A 20,511-nucleotide genomic window follows, 5' to 3' on the forward strand; every position below is an offset into this window, starting at 1 on the left:
GAACAAGCTGCCCATAGAGGCTGCGGATGCCCCATCCCTGGAGGTGCTCAGGCCCAGGCTGGATGGAGCTTTGGGCAGACGGGTCTGGCGGCAGGTGTCCTGTACCGGGCAGGGGGTGGAATAAGACGGTCCCGGAGGCCCTTCCAGCCCCAAACCGAAGCCTCGACCCGCCAGTCCCCGCCCACCCGCTCCAGACGCCCAATAGAACGCTGGCTCCGGACTTCCCAGCCAATCCCGTGCCGACAGGGGCTGAAGGCCGGCATGTTGGTCCTTCCCCGCTACTTCGGGCGCTGGCGGCGCATGCGCAACGGCAACGGCCAGCCCCGCAACCCGGAAATCAGTTACGCCTCCGTATTCCGCGTTGGAGGGAGCGTGGTAGCCAGTCAGCAGGTGGGTTCACCTGGCCACGGCCCTGAAGGGCCCACCGAGCCGCTCGCGCCACCGGCGAACACTGCACCACTCCCTGCCCCGCGGAAGGGATTCTTATCCGAGCGGATATCGCCTCGCCCACTCGTTGAGCCGCGCCCTGCCATTGGCTGCCTTTCCGGAGCGGGCGCTTTGAGGAGTTTTGATTGGCCCGCGACTGGCAAGCTGCTCCCCGATTGGCTACGGCCTTATGCGGCGGCTCTGGCGGGGGGTTCGTAGCGGAGGTGACGGAGGTGTGCGAATGTGTCCCTCCGCCGGGCCGCGCCGAAGGGCTTGTGAGGCGGCTCTTGTCAGGGCCGGGGGTCGCCAGGCTGGTGCTGCGACGGGGCGGGCTCGGCCGCTCCACTCCCCGCCTCAGCAGGGCCGGCTCTATCGGTAGGAGTGTGCCCCTGGGACACGCCTGGCCTTCCAGTACCTGGCTCCCGGTGGTCTCCCCCTCTTCCTGGTGCCTCGGGCAGGGGCCGCGATGGAGCGGCTGCGTGTGAGCGGGATGTACGGAGCGGCCTGGAGTCCTTCCAGTCAAAGGTTGTCATCATCATGATTGATTTCAGTAAGTTTCGACTTACAGCACTTGTCAGAATGTTGCTTTAAATAAGCGTTGCCTAAAAATGCCTGTTTCTTCACCTGTGTTTGTTCTGTTGTCAGGACCCATGGCAACCTCTTCCCCACACCCCCCACCCCCACACGTTAAAAAGGGGGTTGTTCGTTAAGTCATATATTCTTCTATAACTCTTATGTGTCCACTGGAATCCTTCATAAAGATCATCCAACTAATAGTAACAAACCTCACAGTACTCCTTCTGGGCAGCTATAGTGCTAAGCTATTGTGTTTCAAAGTATTAAAAAGAGTGTTTAATATTGATAAAGTGATTTTCATATTTTAATATTAAATTTGCTTATAGCTAATCAAAATACATTTGATTATCCAATGTATGAATAGTACTGGATCATTCCAAATTGCACATATGTGAGACCTTTTTCTTTTCTATTTAAAAATGAAAAGCTTGTGTAAAGAGTGTCAGGATAGAAATAACTGTCCAATGTGTGTGCGAACTTCAATCCAGAGCAAAAGCACTATGCGGAATTACAAGCAATTAAAATTACTAGTAATTCTGCAGTATTATTAGTTGAACGCTTTCATAGGTTATATGTAAACAGCCATCTGAGAAGACTTCTGCCAATGTGCTGAATCATTGTTTTTCTACGATAACTGATAAATATACTGTTAAAAGTACAAAAGAAGATTTCTACAAACTTTTCATGTTGAATGGTTCTTATTTTTTTTGTTGCATATATATCTGATAAAAGTCCCTTTAATAACAGATAATTCACTCCAGTGCTGTATCAGGAAATGGACTGGGACCAGTTTGACTTGAACCCTAAAGTAATTGCTGCCCTTAAGAAAGGTAACTTAATTTGATGATGTCTAGCCAATAGATCTGTCACCATTGTGTCTTCCTTTACATAATTGTGCGTTTGTGGGTGTAAGCCTGTAGATGTACAGTAACATTTTAGAATTGTAATTATTTCATAAGCAAGTTTTTTGAATAATTAGAAGGGATGGGTTTTTCCCATGCTCCAATAATAATTTACCAAACAATTTTATAGCATGTGTTGATACATTCAAAGTAAATGTTGCCTGCCTTGCTCACAAGAATGCAGTTCAGGTAAACTTCAAGTAAATGAGTAGTAGAAAGTGGGAGAAACTTTTCTTTTGTGCATAAGACTGTAATCTAGCCAAAAGTATTTACAAAAATTCTTCTAATTTCAGCTGACATAAAATCAATAAAAGAGATTTTAAATCTTTCTGGAGCAGACCTGCAAAGATTGATGAAACTATCCAGTGCAGATATACAATGCTTACTGAAAACAGTCTCTCACATGCTGAGGAGAAATAGTATGCTTACAGGTAATATAGTCAATACCAAAAAACTGTTCTGTTTAAATCTTAAAATACAGTCACTGGGATAAAATAAGGTTTCGGTTCGTCATTGACACAGTAATGTGATTCTGAACGTGAAAAGGCAAGTGTTTTAGTTGTGAATTTTTTAGTTTAGTTGTGAGGTGCTGTAGTGAGTTATTTAACTAGCCTAAGGACAGCTCCCCTGAGACCTTGAAGGCAGAAGGACAGGGATGGGTGTCGTTCTTCAGGATCAAGCCTGCTTGAAACAGTACAAAATGATTCTCCAGTTTGGAAAACCGGATTACAGGGGGGCGGAAAAAATCCCTCTCCCTTTTGGACTAAGACTATTTGAAAAATTTATATATTCTAAACTATATAAACTGAGGCTTGGTTTGGAATTAGATGTTTATGTCAACTAATAGCTCCAAACCTAATAGTTAATCCTGTACAAATGCTTTGTGGCAGCTCTGTACTCAGAATTTATTTTCTTGTGATTTGCATATATCTTCAGGCCTTGGCCAGGTGCCTGGTACACTGTTTCATAGTCTGCTATAGCTTTCCATTTCAATAATTGCTGTGCTTGAGCCTTGCTGGTCATATTTTCCCAGGGTGTAGCTTTCCGTAGAGACTCCTTAGAGGCAGAGAAAGGAAAAATCATTGGAAAGGAGGAAAGGGCTCGGTGTAATCTTTCAATTTTTGAACAGGCAATCAGTTAGTAGGCCCTGTGGGGAAAGGGAGGTGGGGAAGACCAAGCTGAATTGGAAAAATCCATAATTGGAAAGCATATAAATGTAGATATAAATGCATGTAGATATAAACCTGATATACAGTCTGTATTTTGTATCGTTGTGTTTTAGAAAGATACTAAATGATGCTCCTTTCTTTTTTCTTCTTTTTCTTTTTAATCATTTAAAAAAATCCAAAACCCTGCAGCACTTCAGCTCTACCAAGATAAAGATCATCTCACCTCCCAACGCCAGAAGCTAAGCCTAGGATGTTCAGTACTAGATAGCTTGTTAAAAGGTGGCATTCCTTTAGTGGGAATCACAGAAATGGCTGGGGAAAGTTCTGCTGGGAAGACTCAGATTAGTTTACAACTGTGCCTTTGTGTGCAGTATCCTTACAAATACGGTGGATTAGAGTCTGGTAAGTACTGAAATGTAAATATTGATTAATTTGTCATTTGAGAGAATATACTGTCTTTAAGAACATCATCGGTGCACTGAAGTAGGTGCATGTATTCAGTGCACGTCTTGCCCTTCTGCAACAGCATTAGCAGTAAGGCAGTTAGTTACTAATGCATCTTCATACAGAGAAAAGCATGCTGTGCATGTGCCCTGCATCACAACATAATCTAATACAAAATTACTGTTGGCTGCTGTTTACCTGCTTGCTGCTGTGGGTTAAACCAGACACACTTTCAAACAAGATATGAAAAGCACTGCTGTTGTAATTACTTACTGAGTCCTCAGGTGACAACCACAGCAAAACAGCTTGTGACATAATTTTCCACAAACATCTTGGGTATATGGTATATATTCCCTATTTAGGGGTTTCAAATTTCAAAGAATATTTGGTTTGATAACAGTGATTATAGTGATTTTCAGAGTAAAATTGGTGGAAATATAATTGAAGAAAGTTAACATTGTTTTGTGCCTGGGATTTTTCCAGGCATTTTACCTGCCAAAGTACACAGGTTTATTCTTTGATTTGAGTATGGTTTCTTAACTGTCTGTCACATTACTCTAACTCCTAATTTATTCTTTTTAGTATTCTATACTCCCGTAGCAAGGGAGGAAACCCATGTCACTTCTGAGAATTCAGTCTCCTGGTAGTCTGCCTTAGGTGTGTTTTGGCTGTGATCTTGCTCTTCCTTCCATGTAGTGCTGGGTTTAATTTGGCAGCTCAGTGGTTTGTTGTGGGGAAACTTAATTTATTTCTTGTACTATATCCACCCATGTGGAAAAATCGTGGAATGTCCCAATGAAGATCTTGCTTAAAGGGCTGTAATTAGCCTTACGTTACTTTGCTTTAAGTTACGTCATTAATCACAGCAGAAGCAAATATATTTTGTATGGCAGCCCTGTCTCTTGTACCAGACTACAGTCTTCCTTGTAGGGCTACAAAATGTCAAGTCTTTTCATTACTTGTGTTTGAAGATTGTTTTAGTTTCTTATGCACCTAGCACTTGGTGCCGTTGTGATTGCTTTGTCGTGTCTGTGGTCCCCATCTACCCACTCTTAAGTGTTTCATGGAAGTTGGGATAGAATGGCCATCATATCAATGCTCCTGTGAGAGAACCAGAGGGTTTCTGAAGGGTTGAGAACACAGAACTTTTAAGAATCTTGAAGGTATAGAAGGCGGAAATGTCCTTCTACTGGAGTTGGAGATCTAAGGGAGTGGATCAATCCTAATTCCTGCAGTTCTGTACTCTGTGTGGTGTCTTGCCATATGTTAGACTGCGTACAGTCATAGCAGCAGATACTGTTTGCATAGCACTTAGAAAATTAAACTTGATTTCTCTGCAGTCTATAAATACAGGTTGTGTTGAGTCTCTTACAAGAAACACAGCAATTAAAAGCTTATGTTATGAGGAGTTTCATTCTTTAGGAAACTTGAGGAGAACAGCAATGCTTAGTAACTATCACAGAACTCTAGCACTACCAATAGAAGATTAACCTCAGTGCTAAAACATTGCTAATGATTTAAAATTATGGTGGGTTGTTTATTTTGTAGGTGGTTTTTTTTGGGGGGGGTGTTTTTTCTAGGGCTAGAAACTTCTCTTTGGTGATGCTGAAATACATTTCTTGAGACAGCATAGATTTATTGTGTATTTACTTCGTTTGACTTAGTGCAAATCTTGTTTACGATGCTAGGAGGCTGGCAGCAAACAAAGAAATTGGGACATTCTTTGCCTCAAGGTTATCCTTCTGCCATTCTAAGAATGTCAGTTATGGTCAATTGCATGTTGGCTGAATTTATTTTATATGCCCATATTCATAAGTAATACATTAATATAATGTGACAAATATATTTCCATATTAGAATTCTGAATTAGAGAAAAAAGTTTGCTGCTGATTCTTGGTAACGTGCTGGTTTGGTGCACAACAGATATGTCCGTAGGACTCAAAATTCATTCTTCTTGGGGGGGGGGGGTGCGTTAGTGTTTTTGTTTTGTTTTGTTTTGTTTTTTCTTTCAGTTTTGTGATGTTTTTTGGTCAACAACCAGTATACCACTTTTATCAGCCTAACTAACTAGGATTAAAGCACTGCGATTTGATGAAATAGCTGTTTTCTCTTTAGTTTTTGTGGGCCTGTGAGGAAAGATGCTTATAAGATCACTAGCAATGACTGACTGCTTAAGAGTGTTTCTTAGCTTCTTTCTCAAAACTGGTAACTACCCTGACTCCCCACTTGCTGTTAGTGCCGACAGCTTCCTCATAAACTGTAAATCACAAGACACCGTGGGCTTTTCTGTTTGTGTTGTGCTAGTCTCCTCTTCTTATTTAGGTTCTGATGATTCACTTATCTTTAAAGATATATGAATATTAAGTGCTTTTGCCTCATAATTAACAAAAAATAATTTTAAAAAGTAACATGAATAAATACATTCACTTGAACTTTAAAATTGCTGTAATTATTTTTATGAAAAGGACAGTGTGTACCAGGAATTTTAAATCTAGGTTGCTGGACCAGCGGAGCAGAGGGGACCAGATCTTTGCTTCTCCAGCTGCTCTTTTTTGCCTATGGGTATAATAGCTGTGAGATTATTTTGTTTGCCTCGATTTACTTGTTCATCAGGTATCAATGTGAAACTGGGCCACAATTGCGTATATGTTTGTAATACAGTAAGATTGCTTGATTGTTTTATACTCTTCTGCTTTTACCTTGTGTTTGTTCCTATCACTGTTTTGAAATTATCTGCAAATAACATTTATTTTTCTCCAGATAAGTTAATTTTGGAAAAATGTATTTTTTTCAGCAAGTTTCTCAGGTTTTCTGTTTTGAAATGTCTTCAGTGTTGCAATAACTCTTGATCGAAATACAGTTATCTAATCAATGGAGCACTGGTGTATCTAGAAATGCAAATCTGCATTTGAAAAAACAACAACCATGAGGTCTCAAGAAATGAACATTCCATCCTTTTTAAGTAAACCAAGGAGAGCACAAGGGACATACTGCTTAAAGCAGATCCATTTTTTCAGAAAGCAAATAATTTCTCTGTAAGCCAATATTCATGGTAAAGAAATCCCTGTCTTTCAGGATTGGGCAATGTTGTGCCAATGGCAATCATCTGTGAATAAGAATGGTAGTTGAGAAGCCCAGAATGTTTTATTTAAGGAACTGTGAAGTTGCTATGCTAACACAAGTTAACATAGCTTTTGTTAGCATGAAATTCAGAAACCACGTGGGCTTAAGGAAGCTGCATATCATGGTAGGGTTCTCTTATTTCTTTGTTTACTTGGGTTTGAATTTGCACCATAATGATTTTCAGTTTTGTGGCATAAGTGTTGCAAGACATAATTGGCTTATCTGAGTGAGTATTGGTGCTAGATGCACATAATGCCAGATTTGTGATTGGAAATTTTTCTTGACTTACCGTCTCTCTAGAAATCGTGAAAGTGAAAATCTGATCAGGAATGCATGAACTGCCCTTAGCAAAGATACTCACCTGCCTATTTGATACTCGGTTGTCACTGTCGAGTTGGAGAGTGATATGAAAATTTAGCCCAATTAGGAGAAATTAACCTAGGGAAATAGTCAAGAAAGTTCACCTAGTCAAGGTTCACCTAGTTAACTGTTTAATAATCAGCTGTTTAAAAAGCCTTAAGCAGTTAAGGGATATAATTAATAGTCTACTGTGTTTTCCTTGCCTGAGCTTTGTACAAATTCAGATAGTATTCACCAAGCTGCTGGTGTCACTGTAAATTTAATGGATTCAAGTAACTGTGGACTCATTTTCTCTTTTTTTATTTTCCTTCTTTGCTGGTGGAAATTTGTATATGGGCTCATTTGTGTCTACAGGTATTGTGTATGACTTCAGTTGTAATTGACAAAGACAACATTTACGCCTGCAGTTTAAAATTTATAATTCCATCTGCCCAAATGCTAGAAAAAATAGTGGGAAAAGTACAGGAAAATATTAATGGTTCAACTTCTTAGTTTTTTATATGTTCAGGAATCATGATCAGATTATGACTGCTCGGATTACTAATGCCTTGTTGTCGTCCTTATTCACTGTCAAATGGTATAAACTGCTAACAACCCTCAGTTCCCTCTGACCTAAGTATATACATAATGACACTGGGGAATTGAGAGTGGAGACTGAATAGTCTAGTGAGAAATGTTTTTGGCTGCCAGGCCAAGGAAAGTAAAAAGGAGCTGAAGTATAATATGAACCAGTTATTAGGTAGAATGGAAATAGAAATTGTGGGAACGTTTCAGTACCTCCTGTGGAAGGAGTGGATCATGATAAAGTATTTTTCCATGTGTTAATAATTGAAGAACATCTTTAATTCTCACCTGTCAAAGATAAGTTTTTTAATTAGTGTGCATGGGTTAATTTATTTTGCTTTACCTGAAAGCTGAATATTTAAAAATAAGATTGTGTATTGGAAAAATAATTTAATTTTAAAAAATGTTTCATGTATGAAATAATAGAATTTATGGTGGGGTTGGGGAGTTAAGCTGAAGATGCATGTTTAGTCCTAAAGAAAATCAGGCTTAGGCTCATCTTTGTCTTATGTACAAGATTCTCAGCATTCAATACCCTGTGTTATACAGGTGTCCATCAGAAAAATATTTTCATTGATAAAGTAACCATTAATTTTTACTTGATCCAGTCTTGAGATCTTTCAGTTTCTGCTATTGGATATAGTTTCATATTTTTTTCAGTGGCATATATAGAGGATTTGGAAGTTGCATCTGGAAATGGGACTTTCCACTCCCTGGAGAGCCAGCGTAGGGGTGGACCATTGGGGTGGAAATGCTCAGGATGTCTCGTTGCCAAGCACATCAGCTGCCAAGCTCTGTTAGCAGCTTCAGCCACTTTAGTGAGTGGACTTAATCCTTAGATATAACCCTATAAGCATTAGCTGATAATTCTGGCTAGTTCTGCAATAACAGTAACAATTTTTTTAATATAGAAAATATTGCATGTATTTTCTTTATTTTTTTTTTTACCCCAACATATTTGATGTGTATGGTTAATTTTCTCTGCAGTAGAGCATACTTGTTAACAAGAAACCACAGTAAAAATATATAGACGTTGCTCACAGTAATGTGATTGAAGTATAATGCTTTTTATCTAATGTGCCATTTTCGGGAAGAGTTAATTGGGCTGAGATTGGATGAGTGATCCTGTTTAAACTGGCTTACAAACTGTGGCAATAAGTACCCCCCATATGTAAATTTAAAAACAAAAAACTTGAAAACAGTGAGTGAAATTAGTCAAAATAACTAGTTGTACTGATTTTGGCTGGGATTAATTTTTTTCATAGTATATGAAAAAACTATGTTGTGGATTTGTGACCAAAACCAGGCAGACTATGCAGTATCGCTCTGTGGGTTGGCCAAGTTAAGGATGCCAGTAATCACCCAAGTTAGGCAGTCAGGTGTTCCACAGCTGTGCAAAACGAGTGTCACCTAGTGGAGAGTACAAAAATCCAATTATTTCAGCAGGCACCAAAAAAAAGGACCTGGCAACTACAGGAAAGTCATAGGAGTGGGTTTTTTGTTTTTCGTCATTGATTCAGTGTGTCTGCAAAAAAAAAAAAAGTAACACAAATTTCCAGGTACATATGCCTAGCTGTTGAGTGCAGCCTGCATTATTTTGGTTTTGTGCTGTTAAGAAAACTGCATGTGTAAGAGCCCCGTTGTAATAATAGAGGTGGTTTCCTTGATTCTAGGAGCTGTCTACATTTGTACAGAAGATGCATTCCCAAGTAAACGTTTGCAGCAACTCATAGATCAACAACATAAGCTGCGTGCAGATGTTCCAGCTGAAATCATACAGAAGATCAAATTTGGAAACAGTATTTTTGTTGAGCATGCGGCAGACCTAGTAAGTAGTAGCACAAATTAAGAATGCATAATTATTACACTGTCTTTTATTATATTATTTGTATTATATTATATATATTATATTATATATAATCCAGTAACCACGGTGGTTTTTTTGGTCCAGGAGATCTTTCAAAAGGCTAAAAGTGAACTAGGATCTGTTATGAATACTTCTTAATACTGTAATGAATACTACTTAATCTCTGCAATTTGCTGCTAGAGAACTGTCTATTACAGTCTACTATTATGAAAGATATTAAAAGATAAGTATTAATATTTTTTAGACTGAATCATGTAGTGGATTTTTCTAAGTCATTATGTTTATTAAAATGTGGTAGACTTAACTGCTACTTGTTTTACTGCAGCTCCTAGGGAGATCTTCATTGAATTTGGAGATGGGATATAAATATATATGCAAAAGGTTGTGCATATCCTGAGTAATACCAGAGTTGTTAAACTGTCATTTAAGCAGATGGGAGGAAAGGATACAAAAAATGATGCCTGGAATTGGTAATGGCACAGCATAAAAGTAGCCATGAATATGCTTTTTCTTGGTAGAACGTCAGAAGTTCTCCAAGGCTTGAAAGTCACACTTGTTAAATCATTCCAATTGTTGGGGGTTTTTAATCGTAGTTTGCACATGTAAGAAGATCTTTTACATCAGTGTGCTTGCCACTTGTTCACTGCGTGGTCCAGGCAGCAGCTAAGCTACTTTTTCTATGTCCCTTTCATTTGGAAATATTAATTAAAGTTCTAATTGTAGTTTCTGGAAGCCACAGAGTATGTTATTGTAAAAAGGTGAGAATCACCCTATAGTAGTATGTGCATCTCTCTAAAATACCCTTAAAAGTAAAACGCTACACTCACTGATAAGTCCAGCAACTGTACAATAGATTATTACAATTCATATATTGCTATGTATAGATTCAGTTTGTGTGTGTGTGTATCCGTATATATAGAATGAATCGCTATATAGAGATAGGCAGATTATAGTGACTGAAGTAGAAACCCAAATCACAGTTATGTTCTGTATTTTCTTTCACATCAAAAATTTTTTTTACTTCCTTCATTCTGAACAATCCAGTTGTTCGTGTATTCAGTTGAAAAGAATGAGTCTTGTACAACCAGGACCACATACAAACACTGAAGTGTTTGAAATGCAACATAGGTTCCTGTAGATACACCAGTAAGTGAAACAAAAAAAAAATAAATCCATTTTCCAGAACGGAAAGCAGTCGTATAGTCTTTGGAGTAATTTTTTCCCCTCAGTTAAAAAAAAAAAAAAACCCAAAAAAAACCACCAAAAAACCCACCAAAAAAAAACAACAAAAAAAGCCTTTGATATTATATTATTTGTTTTGTAAAAATCAGCTCATTTTTTAGAATAGATTTTACTGTAATTCAGACTTGAGAATTACAGCATAGTTTTACAGCTGTGGAATGCTGGAGCATGTTATATGCAATTTTGGATGCATGTAAGCTCTTAGCTGTGAGCCTCTACTTAGATGTAAAGAGTGGCACAATCAGAACTGCGACTCTCGCATTATTGCTTTTTTTGCCAACATTGAAATTGCTGGGGGCCAGACGCTGAGAGTGTCACCATGACCTTGTTCTCCTTTCTACTCCGCTGCCATAGACCACACTGTTCAAGACAAGCTACTGGGCTACAAGGACCTTTCATCTGACTAATACTATTATTCTTATGTGATAGAAGTTGCACCCTACAAATTATTTATCAGTTAAACTTCCTGCGATTTAAATGTTTGGTAATTTCAAAATATTCAATTAGTAAAACTTGTAATAGGGAGGATATAAGTTGCAGCTACTCAAGTTAAGGCTCTTGATTGGTACGAATTTGATGTAGCAACTATGTATTTTACTGTTAATACGTCATTAGTGGAACAGCAGCGTGGTCTCTAACTTCTATTTTGAATATTTAATGCTAGTCTCAAGTCCTCAGTGTTTCAGTGAGAACCGCTCCTGCAAAGTAGGAATGGTTTAGGATTGTGGTATTGCATTCTTGAGACTTTGAAATGGCAGTACATAATTGATTTAAGTCAGAGCTGCAGATAACTGTACATCGTCTCTTTATGGTTTTTTTCCTAAGGTAAAACCACAAGACAGTTGTGAAAAATGGTTACTAGTGAGACTTAAAGATCCACAAACTCACTCTAGAAACTCCATCAGCTTGTGTTTCAGCGATGATATCTGTAGTTACTATCCTGATTTTACAAATAGAGTTATTTGAACTGTTTTAATGCTGGCTGTTTGTATTTTGTGGTAGGATACCTTTCACAACTGCATTACTAAGAGGATTTCCCTACTGCTCGCCAGAGGTATGGTGCGGTTGGTGGTCATAGACTCTATTGCTGCTTTGTTTCGATGCGAATTTGGAGTTTCAGATTCTGTTCTGAAGGCTCGGTATTTGCAGACGTTTGGAGCACAGCTTCACAGTTTAAGCACCAGATTCAGGACTCCAATAATGTGCATTAATCAGGTATGACATCAAAATTGCTTCTTGTTTTATAGGGACCATTTAATAAATGGCTGGGGTGCGGCAAATCTGTGTATGCAGATTTCTTGATGTTCATAGAATCATAGAATTGTTAGGGTTGGAAGGAACCTTAAAGATCATCTAGTTCCAACCCCCCTGCCATGGGCAGGGACATCTCCCACTACATCACGTTGCTCAGAGCCCCGTCCAGCCTGGCCTTAAAAACTTCCAGGGATGGGTCTTCCACCACCTCTCTGGGCAACCTGTTCCAGTGTCTCACCAGCCTCATGGTGAAGAACTTCTTCCTAACATCCAGTCTGAATTCTCCCATCTCTAGTTTTAATCCATTCCTCTGGTCCTACCATTACCCGACATCCTAAAAAGTCCCTCACCAGCTTTCTTGTAGGCCCCCTTAAGATACTAGTAGGCCACTGTAAGGTCTCCTCGGAGCCTTCTTTTCTCCAGACGGAACAACCCCAACTCTCTCAGTCTGTCCTCATAGGAGAGGTGCTCCAGCCCTCTGATCATCCTCGTGGCCCTTCTCTGGATGTGTTCCAGCACGTCCATATCTCTCTTGTAGTAGGGGCTCCAGAACTGGATGCAGTACTCCAGGTGGGGTCTCATGAGAGTGGAGCAGAGGGGGAGAATCCCCTCCCTCGACCTGCTGGCCATGCTTCTCCTGATGCAGCCCAGGATACGATTGGCTTTCTGGGCTGCTAGTGCACACTGACAGCTCACGTTGAGCCTCTCGTCCACCAGCACCCCCAAGGCCTTTTCTTCAGGGCTGCTCTCAAGCCAGTCGCTGCCCAGCCTATATCGGTGCTTGGGATTGCCCCGACCCAGATGGAGGACCTTGCACTTGGTCTTGTTGAACCTCATAAGGTTGGCATGGGCCCACCTCTCCAGCCTGTCAAGGTCCCTCTGGATGGCATCCCTTCCCTCCAGTGTGTCAACTGCCCCACACAGCTTGATGTCATCAGCAAACTTGCTGAGGGTGCACTCTATGCCACTGTCCATGTCGCTGACAAAGATGTTAAACAAGACTGGTCCCAGTACTGATCCTTGAGGGACTCCACTTGTCACTGGCCTCCACGTGGACATGGACCCATTGACAGCCACTCTTTGGGTGCGGCTGTCAAGCCAGTTCTTTATCCACTGAATTGTCAGTCCATCAAACCCATATTTTATCAGCTTGGAGACCAGGATGTCATGCGGGACAGTGTCAAAGGCTTTGCTCAGGTCCAGGTAAATGACGTCAGTTGCTCTCCCCTTGTCTATTGATGTTGTGACCTTCTCATGGAAGGCTGCCAGGTTTGTCAGGCACGACTTGCCCGTGGTGAAGCTGTGTTGATTGTACCCAATCACCTCTTCGTTATTCTTCTGCCTCATCAGTGCCTCCAGGAGGATCTGCTCCATAATCTTACCAGGCACGGAGGTGAGACTGACTGGCCTATAGTTCCCTTGTTCATCCTTCTTTCCCTTTTTGAAAATGGGGATTATGTTTCCCATTTTCCAGTCAGTGGGGACTTCACCAGACTGCCATGACTTTTGGAATATAATGGAGAGCGGTTTAGCAACCTCATCCGCCAGTTCCTTCAGTACCTGTGGGTGTATCCCATCAGGTCCCATGGACTTGTTCACTTTCAGGTTCATCAGATGGTCACAAACCTGATCTTCACTTATGATGGGCGGTTCTGTCCAACCCCTGCCATTGTCTTCTGTGACTCTGGGAGTGTGGCTGGAGCCCTTGCCAGTGAAGACTGAGGAAAAGAAGTCGCTGAGAACCTCGGCCTTCTCCATATCACTTGTCACCAGCTCTCCCGTTTCCTTTCTGAGGGGGCCCACACCCTCCCTAGTTGTCTTCTTACCATTAATGTACCTACAGAAATTTTTGCTGTTTCCCTTGATCTCCTTGGCTAGATGTAATTCTAACTGAGCTTTAGCTTTTCTCACCAGGTCTCTTGCTGCTCGGACAGCTTCCTTATATGCCCGCCATTCTAGCTGTCCTTTCTTCCACTCCTTGTAAAGATTTTTTTTGTGTGACAGTGTGTCCAGGAGCTCCCTGTTCATCCAGGCAGGTCTCCTAGCATTCTTCCTGCCTTCCTCTTTGTCAGTATAGTTTGCTCCTGGACACGGAGAAGGTGATCCTTGAATACTGACCAGCTGTCCTGGGCCCCCCTTCCCTCTAGAGCTTTGTCCCATGGCACTTTGGCCAACAGATCCCTGAAGCGATCAAAGTCTGCGTGCCTAAAGTCCAGGGTCGTAAGCTTGGAATATATCCCCCTAGTTGCCCTGAGGATCTTAAATTCTATTGCTTCATGGTCACTGCAGCCAAGGTTATCCCTGAGCCTCACATTGGTCACCAGCCCTTCCCTGTTTTCGAGAACGAGGTCCAGCATAGCACCTTTTCTTGTTGGTTCCTCTACCATTTGGAGGAGGAAGTTGTCATCAATGCATTCCAGGAACATCCTGGATTGCTGGTGCCTTGCTGTGTTGTCCCTCCAGCAGATGTCAGGGTGGTTGAAATCCCCCACGAGGACCAGGGCCTGTGAACGTGAAGCCACTTCTACCTGCCTATGGAGAGCCTCATCTGCTTGGCTCTGCTGGTCAGGTGGCCTGTAGCAGACCCCTACTGTAACATCACGATGTTGTATTTAACACTATCAACTGAGTATTAATGACTGATGGAAACTGAAGTTTCCTTTAACTGGTATATTTTAAACTAGTAAACTTTAACTTCTCAAAGTTCAAGAATATAATTTAAGCTTTTATTGTCTGTTAATGTTCTCAAAGGTTGTCCACTAAAGCTAATGAAAAATAGATATAGCAACTGCACAATGCATCAAACTGAAGTTAACAGAGTTCGTTCTTAATGCTATCATCTTCAAATGTCATCGCCAGCAGGATTGCTCTGGGAACTCTGCATGCGCAGTTATATTCTATATATACAGGAGAAAGTGAAAGACCAGGGACTTTACTGCATTTTTGTGTAGCTCAGCATTTTTGTGTAACTGCTGAGGTTACTAAAGCATTAGAATGCACGCAAGCTGACTCGGGCTCAATCAAGAAAAGGCCACGATGATACTAGTCAAAGAGAATATTCTTTTGAGAAAATTAGACAAGACAATACTAGTATGCTATAGAAGCGGCATGGCAGTGCTTTTAGTCTAATCACAAATCAAAAGAGCGTATGAATGCTGGAGATGAAGCATTCACACTTGGAAAGTGGCCTGAGAAAGGGGTAAGTAAATGTGCAGACGGGCCACTGTTGGGAAACTTCCTTTGCGGAAGGCCCTGCCATCAAATGAAGAAGTATTCAGCCCTGAGGTTTCCTTCTCACAGCAGAAAACAAGGGGTAGGGAGAAGAGTTAACTTGAGAAGTCACAAACAAGAAGAATTTTATATTGGGAAATAAGAGGTTCTAGAAATGTCAAGTCAACTGTTGTTTGTTTGATTTGTTTCTGTTCTCTAGGAGGACTTCTGGGACTGCAGAATGGGCAGTGTGTAAAAACCTTACATTTACTACCATAACTGGAAGGGAGTGTATTGGAATTTGTACATAGCAGTAATTTGAAGAGCTTTCAGCCATGCACAGTGCTTTTATTTTCAGGAAAATTCCCATTAAGATTCAGTAGGATTTAAATTTCAGCCTCAAGTCACTCTTAATTTTTTAACCAACTTTTTCCTACATAATCTTTCCTAGGCTCAGCTAGCTTTTAAGGAAAACTGAGATTTCCTGTAATCACTTGCTGGTTTTTGGTATTGGTAAAGACAGTTTGTTCTCCTCAGGAAGCACGGTTTGGATTTTGCTCTTTGTTAAGCAAAGGTTTGTGTGTTTCAGCATTTATATGCTATGAAGCCAACCAAGGGAGTTGCCTCTTTCCTGGGGGTTTTGAGGACCCATCCAGAAGGCAAAAGATGATCTGATTTAAGGATAAGACAAATCTAGATTTATCCAGTCTCTACCTTAGAACAGTTCAGCATGAAAAGGAAAAGAGTGAATTAAGAGAGGTTCTTAGATCGGCCTTCCCATGACGGGAGCCTTAGGTTGGTGCTGGCTCACAATGATGAGGTCACAGTCTGACACTGAACGACAACAGTCTGACCACTTGCTAACAAAGGGTCCTTCAAGACTGTGTTCTAATGGAAGGGGATTCATTACATCAAGTCAGTAGTTACAGAAATAAACTGTGAATATAATAACACTGAGGAAGATTATAGCTGTAACATAATCCCTTCTGTACATTATATTTAGAGAAGTACCTATAACTTAATTTGTTGTACTTTATGAAGAGCTCCTGTGGAAGAATCCTGACGTTAAAAGACAACTGAGGGAGTCAAGAGGTGTGGATTGTTCTAAGTTGTAGTCGAAGGCAAACTGCTCATTAAGCAGGCCTTCAAAGGTAGTGAAATCACTGTGAGAACAGGACACCTTTTGGAGATTTGGGCTTCAGTACCTTTTATCTACAGGTACAGCATTGGAACAGTGGGTGGGTGGGTGTGGTTTTCTGTTGGCCTTTTTTCTTTTTTAACAAATTAAGCATCTAGTCGTAGTTAAATACATATAAGCTGTAGCTAGGTAAATAGTTGTGGCACTATAAACTCAGATAGTATTTCACAACTCCCTTCTTGTTTGCCTTGAAATAATACATGTTTTCTAACTTGCCTTAATATGTGATCCAATACCTTGGATTTTCTTGGCTTCCTGCCCTTCTGCTTCCTGAAGACAAATTCATAACTACAGGTCAACTTCAATGTTGTTTTTTTCTGCTTTAGGTGACGGATGCAGTGAGCGAGTCGGAAGCTGCTCAGTGCAGTTGTAGGTAAGTCATCCACAACAGCAATGTATGGGTGTCAAACACAGCAGCATTTAACCACTACATGTTTTTATAACTCCAGTATAAACTACCAGAGCGTATGAAGAGCAGTAGCGCATTTACCCAGCAATGCTGGATTTGCTGCAGATCAGCAGTAACTAACAGGCTGTAAAGTGGAAGAAACCATCACCTATCTTATGTGGTACTCCCTAATCAGCAAGTTAGGGGGAAAATTCTCTGGAGTTAATGGCTGGTGCACTTGCTTACACAAGGGTATTTTTGCATCTCCTCTTGTCTCTCGTATAACTGAGTGCATTTGCCATCCATTTAGAAAAAATATAGCAACCAAACCTTATGGGTTGGTTTTGTTAGTTGCTTAAGAAAAAAAATTAGTATCTTTTGACACCAAAATACTAACATTGTGTTTGAATCCTAAAGATAATCTTAATTATTACGTTCTCCAAATTCAATAACTGACAGAAAACAAGGGCAAGATTCAATTCCCACCCCCCCCCCGGTTATCTTGTAATTCTTTTACTGGAGAGGTTGCACTTTTTCCAGGAAAAAAAAAGAGCCCTTAAACTTTAGGTCAGAAGTAATACATAGGGGTGTTTATCTACTCAACATTTAGAAATATACCTTTGAATGCCATCCAGGACCAACAGTTACACACTTCAAATACTTAAACATATAAAAATTTTCCCATTGCTATTTTCCTGTCACAAGAGGGGACCCGTCAAGATAGAGGCAGGTATTCACCATGGCTGCAGTTGGAAGATTTATATTGTATAAAAGCACTTCTCTTCCTACTATCACCTTGCTATAGAGAGAACCCAGTGTCTAGTTCTGTAAGTATACCCTCTAATCTCTGTCTTTGGAAGAAATGTTTCTATAGATCTTCAATGTAATTTTTTTTTTATAACAGAAATCAAGATATTTCATATTAAATTAATACATGCAGAAATCTGTAATGCTGTCTTTATAGTGCAGTGGGTAACAGAGTCTCTCCAGCACTTGGAATAACCTGGGCAAACCAACTGCTAATGAGACTGATGGTCAGCCGCGTATCACAACCGGAACAATCAACTGGAGTTGCATCACACCACACTGGAAGTGTGAGGACTTTAGAAGTAATTTTTGCTCCCCATCTCCCTCCATCCTTTTGCTACTATACAGTAAAATTGGAAGGTGTAAAAGGAATAAAATAAATCCTCTGCATAGTAAAGCGTCCTGCTCCAAAAATGTATCAAAACTACTTTGCTTAAATTTTTTTTCTAGAATTACTAGTAAAATTAAATTCTTCTAGATGCTGAAATACATAAATGGTGGTAAGACAATACATTAAGCCTTGTCTACGTTGTGAAAGAAGATCTGTTTATGCTTGGATGTATGTTCATCAGCTTTTCCTCATGAGATAAGTTTTCTGCAGGAGAGTAAAGCTGTGGAGAGGTGGAGGCCACAAAATGAAGCGTGATGTGGAAATCCCCATGGTAGGGGAGACCTGATTTCTGATTTTTTTTTTAATAGCATGCTAATCTAGAAACAGCATTTACTGCAATGGTGTACGTTCTCTGTTTCTAGACCCAAAGGGACTCAAATTCAGCCAGTTAATATTGCCTGATGATGTTTCTGGGCCCCATGCTGCCATTAAGTAGAGCCATTCCTCTATCTGTAGAACGTCAAAAATAACACAAAGCAGCTTTGTCACAAAGCAGCTATCCTGTTTTAAAACCACTTGTTAGTAATATTAGGATTCAAAAAAACCCAAAACCCCAAGACACTAGAGAGACACTTGATTTTTAACATCTTCCTGTAAGGCTTAGAATTGTACTGCTTTTGTACTATATGGGCATATCTAGCTTCAAAGAACTTCTACAACTTTTTGTGAAATGGTTCTTTTCCTGCTTTCCAGTCTTTCCCCTCATAGCAAAAGCCTCTTTAGCCTCTTCCATTTAAAAAAACAAAACAAGAAACCACATGCCCCCAACCCCTCCTTGTGTTTGCCCGTCTCTGAAGCCGTCACCAGGTTGGTTCAGAGCAAGGGGTCTGTTCATGTTCTTCCTGCTACTCTGCTCAGCTCTGAGTTTTGCTGGCTCTGAACAGCGTTCATCAGCTTCTGGAGTGCTCCGTCAGGTACCTGCTGTCCTTACCGCTAGGATCTTACCTGCATTGTGCTTCTGAAGGGCACCTTTAGCTGTTTTCATCCATCCATGGAGCTATTGCTCTTCTCAGGTGTTTGTTGTTAAAAGCTTTTACATGTTTTTCTTTCCATCTTTGCACTATTCAGCACATTTTTTTTTTTTTTTTTGTTCTCAGATTACTGCTATGACATCTGCTTTCTCTAGTCGTTTTTTTGCTGCACTCGGTGTGAAAGCAAGCTAGATGAAGTTTCTCAGGCACATTTTCCAAAGGCCCCAGGCCTTATTTGGCTATGTTACGTGACTGCTTTTAGCAGGGCATGGTACTTACTTGCATCGCCTAGTTGTTAAGCTTTCAGATTTCCCCCTTTTTCGCCTCTTCCTCAGGTTGCCCAAACAAGAAGTCTTATGTTTTTCTGCATAGTTACATTGCTCAATTCTTTCTTCTGGCAAACGAGAGCATTTGTTCTCCGTAGTCTAAACAATAAAATCTCTTCCCTAAATACAAGTTGAGAGGAACGATGATCAGTGGTAAGAGGCAAGTCCAGACACCTTCCATGTTCTTTGGGTTCACTGTATTAGTGAAAGAGCCTTCTCTGCCTTTCCCCTCGCCCCTGCTAACGCTCTCTAAGGACACAGCAGCCACCCTCTCTCGTGGAAGCACGCAGGTGGGTAGCAGAAAGGCACAGCTTTGTCTAGCTCTGCGCTGGGTCAGCTGGAGCGCTCTGGCAGAATTCTCCGAGGACAATTGAGCATGATGCAAGGAAAAGAGACCCAGGAAGACAGGGACTGCGTGACTGCCGTAGGGAAGTTCTTGAGAACAGGCCCAGTCAGGCCTTGGAGCTGAAGGAGGGGAACTCTACGCAAGCAGAAAGGAGGAGGAGTTGGTTTCAGCGCCTTCCGAGATCCATTCAGTCATCTAAGGGGACCTTGTGCAAATAGTGTAACAAATTGCCTCTAAGTCTTTTCTAAAATGTCTTTATTTCTCTGTATTTGAAAATGACCTTTTTTTTTTTTTTAATAAAACGCAAGGATGAAGCTTAGAAGTCTTTGTGTACTCTAAGGAAAAAGGGAGCTTGCTGTAGCTCAGGGGCACGGCTACCTCAGTCTTCAAATCCTTAAGGTCCATGCCTCCTCCTTAACAATTTTAATTAAGATAAACAACTGCAGGACAGGCAACACTCAAGTTATTCTCTTCCGTTGCTGGCCTGTGTATCTGGGACAGGAACTTTAGCCAATCTATTGCTCATCCTACTGTACTGATTTGATTTAAAAAAAATAAAAAAGCCACAGATGGATGTAGCCGATTAATGGGACTCGGTCAATCCCTACCCTGACATTCATTTACAATTCTCATTAAAGCCCAGGCTCCGGTCCCAGGAGGTTGCCTCACTGTGAGCTGCGTTCAGAACACGCAGGTACACATCTCAAGGCTGTGTCTTGTAGTTATTTTGATAGCTTTTTTGCAACCTGACTGCTTGCAGGACTGAGACAGACATGTTAAAGAGTTCTAGTTTACTTGACGAAAAGCACTTTACCAGCAAATTCAAATAAAATCTTACCTGAGTGTCACTGCCCATGTTGGTTGTTACTTACCTCCCCAGCCGGAGGCTAAAATCTGAGGCAGAGTATGTTACGGGCCCTTTCCTAGTGCATCCTCACACACAAACG

General features: G+C 40.8%; 1 protein-coding gene across 1 annotated transcript; it reads left to right on the forward strand.

The window, feature by feature from the left end:
• Positions 1-285: 285 nt before the first annotated feature.
• On the forward strand, positions 286-18,652 carry XRCC3 (X-ray repair cross complementing 3). The gene is made up of 8 exons (XM_074583872.1): positions 286-976; positions 1,750-1,832; positions 2,198-2,335; positions 3,263-3,475; positions 9,238-9,392; positions 11,676-11,888; positions 16,662-16,708; positions 17,688-18,652. Exons 2-8 carry the CDS (start codon positions 1,778-1,780, stop codon positions 17,908-17,910), a joined length of 1,044 nt encoding a protein of 347 aa, XP_074439973.1. The 5' UTR covers positions 286-976; positions 1,750-1,777; the 3' UTR covers positions 17,911-18,652.
• Positions 18,653-20,511: the final 1,859 nt, after the last annotated feature.

The sequence above is a fragment of the Larus michahellis genome, chromosome 4 (assembly GCF_964199755.1).
Source record: "Larus michahellis chromosome 4, bLarMic1.1, whole genome shotgun sequence".
Lineage (NCBI taxonomy): Eukaryota > Metazoa > Chordata > Aves > Charadriiformes > Laridae > Larus > Larus michahellis.

What these genes read in the sequence shown, in the direction of transcription:
- XRCC3 (XM_074583872.1), top strand. Translation starts at nt 1,778, where the DNA reads ATGGACTGGGACCAGTTTGACTTGAACCCTAAAGTAATTGCTGCCCTT. An exon ending in AATTGCTGCCCTTAAGAAAG is followed by an intron (nt 1,833 to 2,197) that starts GTAACTTAATTT and finishes TTCTAATTTCAG; the next exon opens with CTGACATAAAATCAATAAAA. An exon ending in ATACGGTGGATTAGAGTCTG is followed by an intron (nt 3,476 to 9,237) that starts GTAAGTACTGAA and finishes CCTTGATTCTAG; the next exon opens with GAGCTGTCTACATTTGTACA.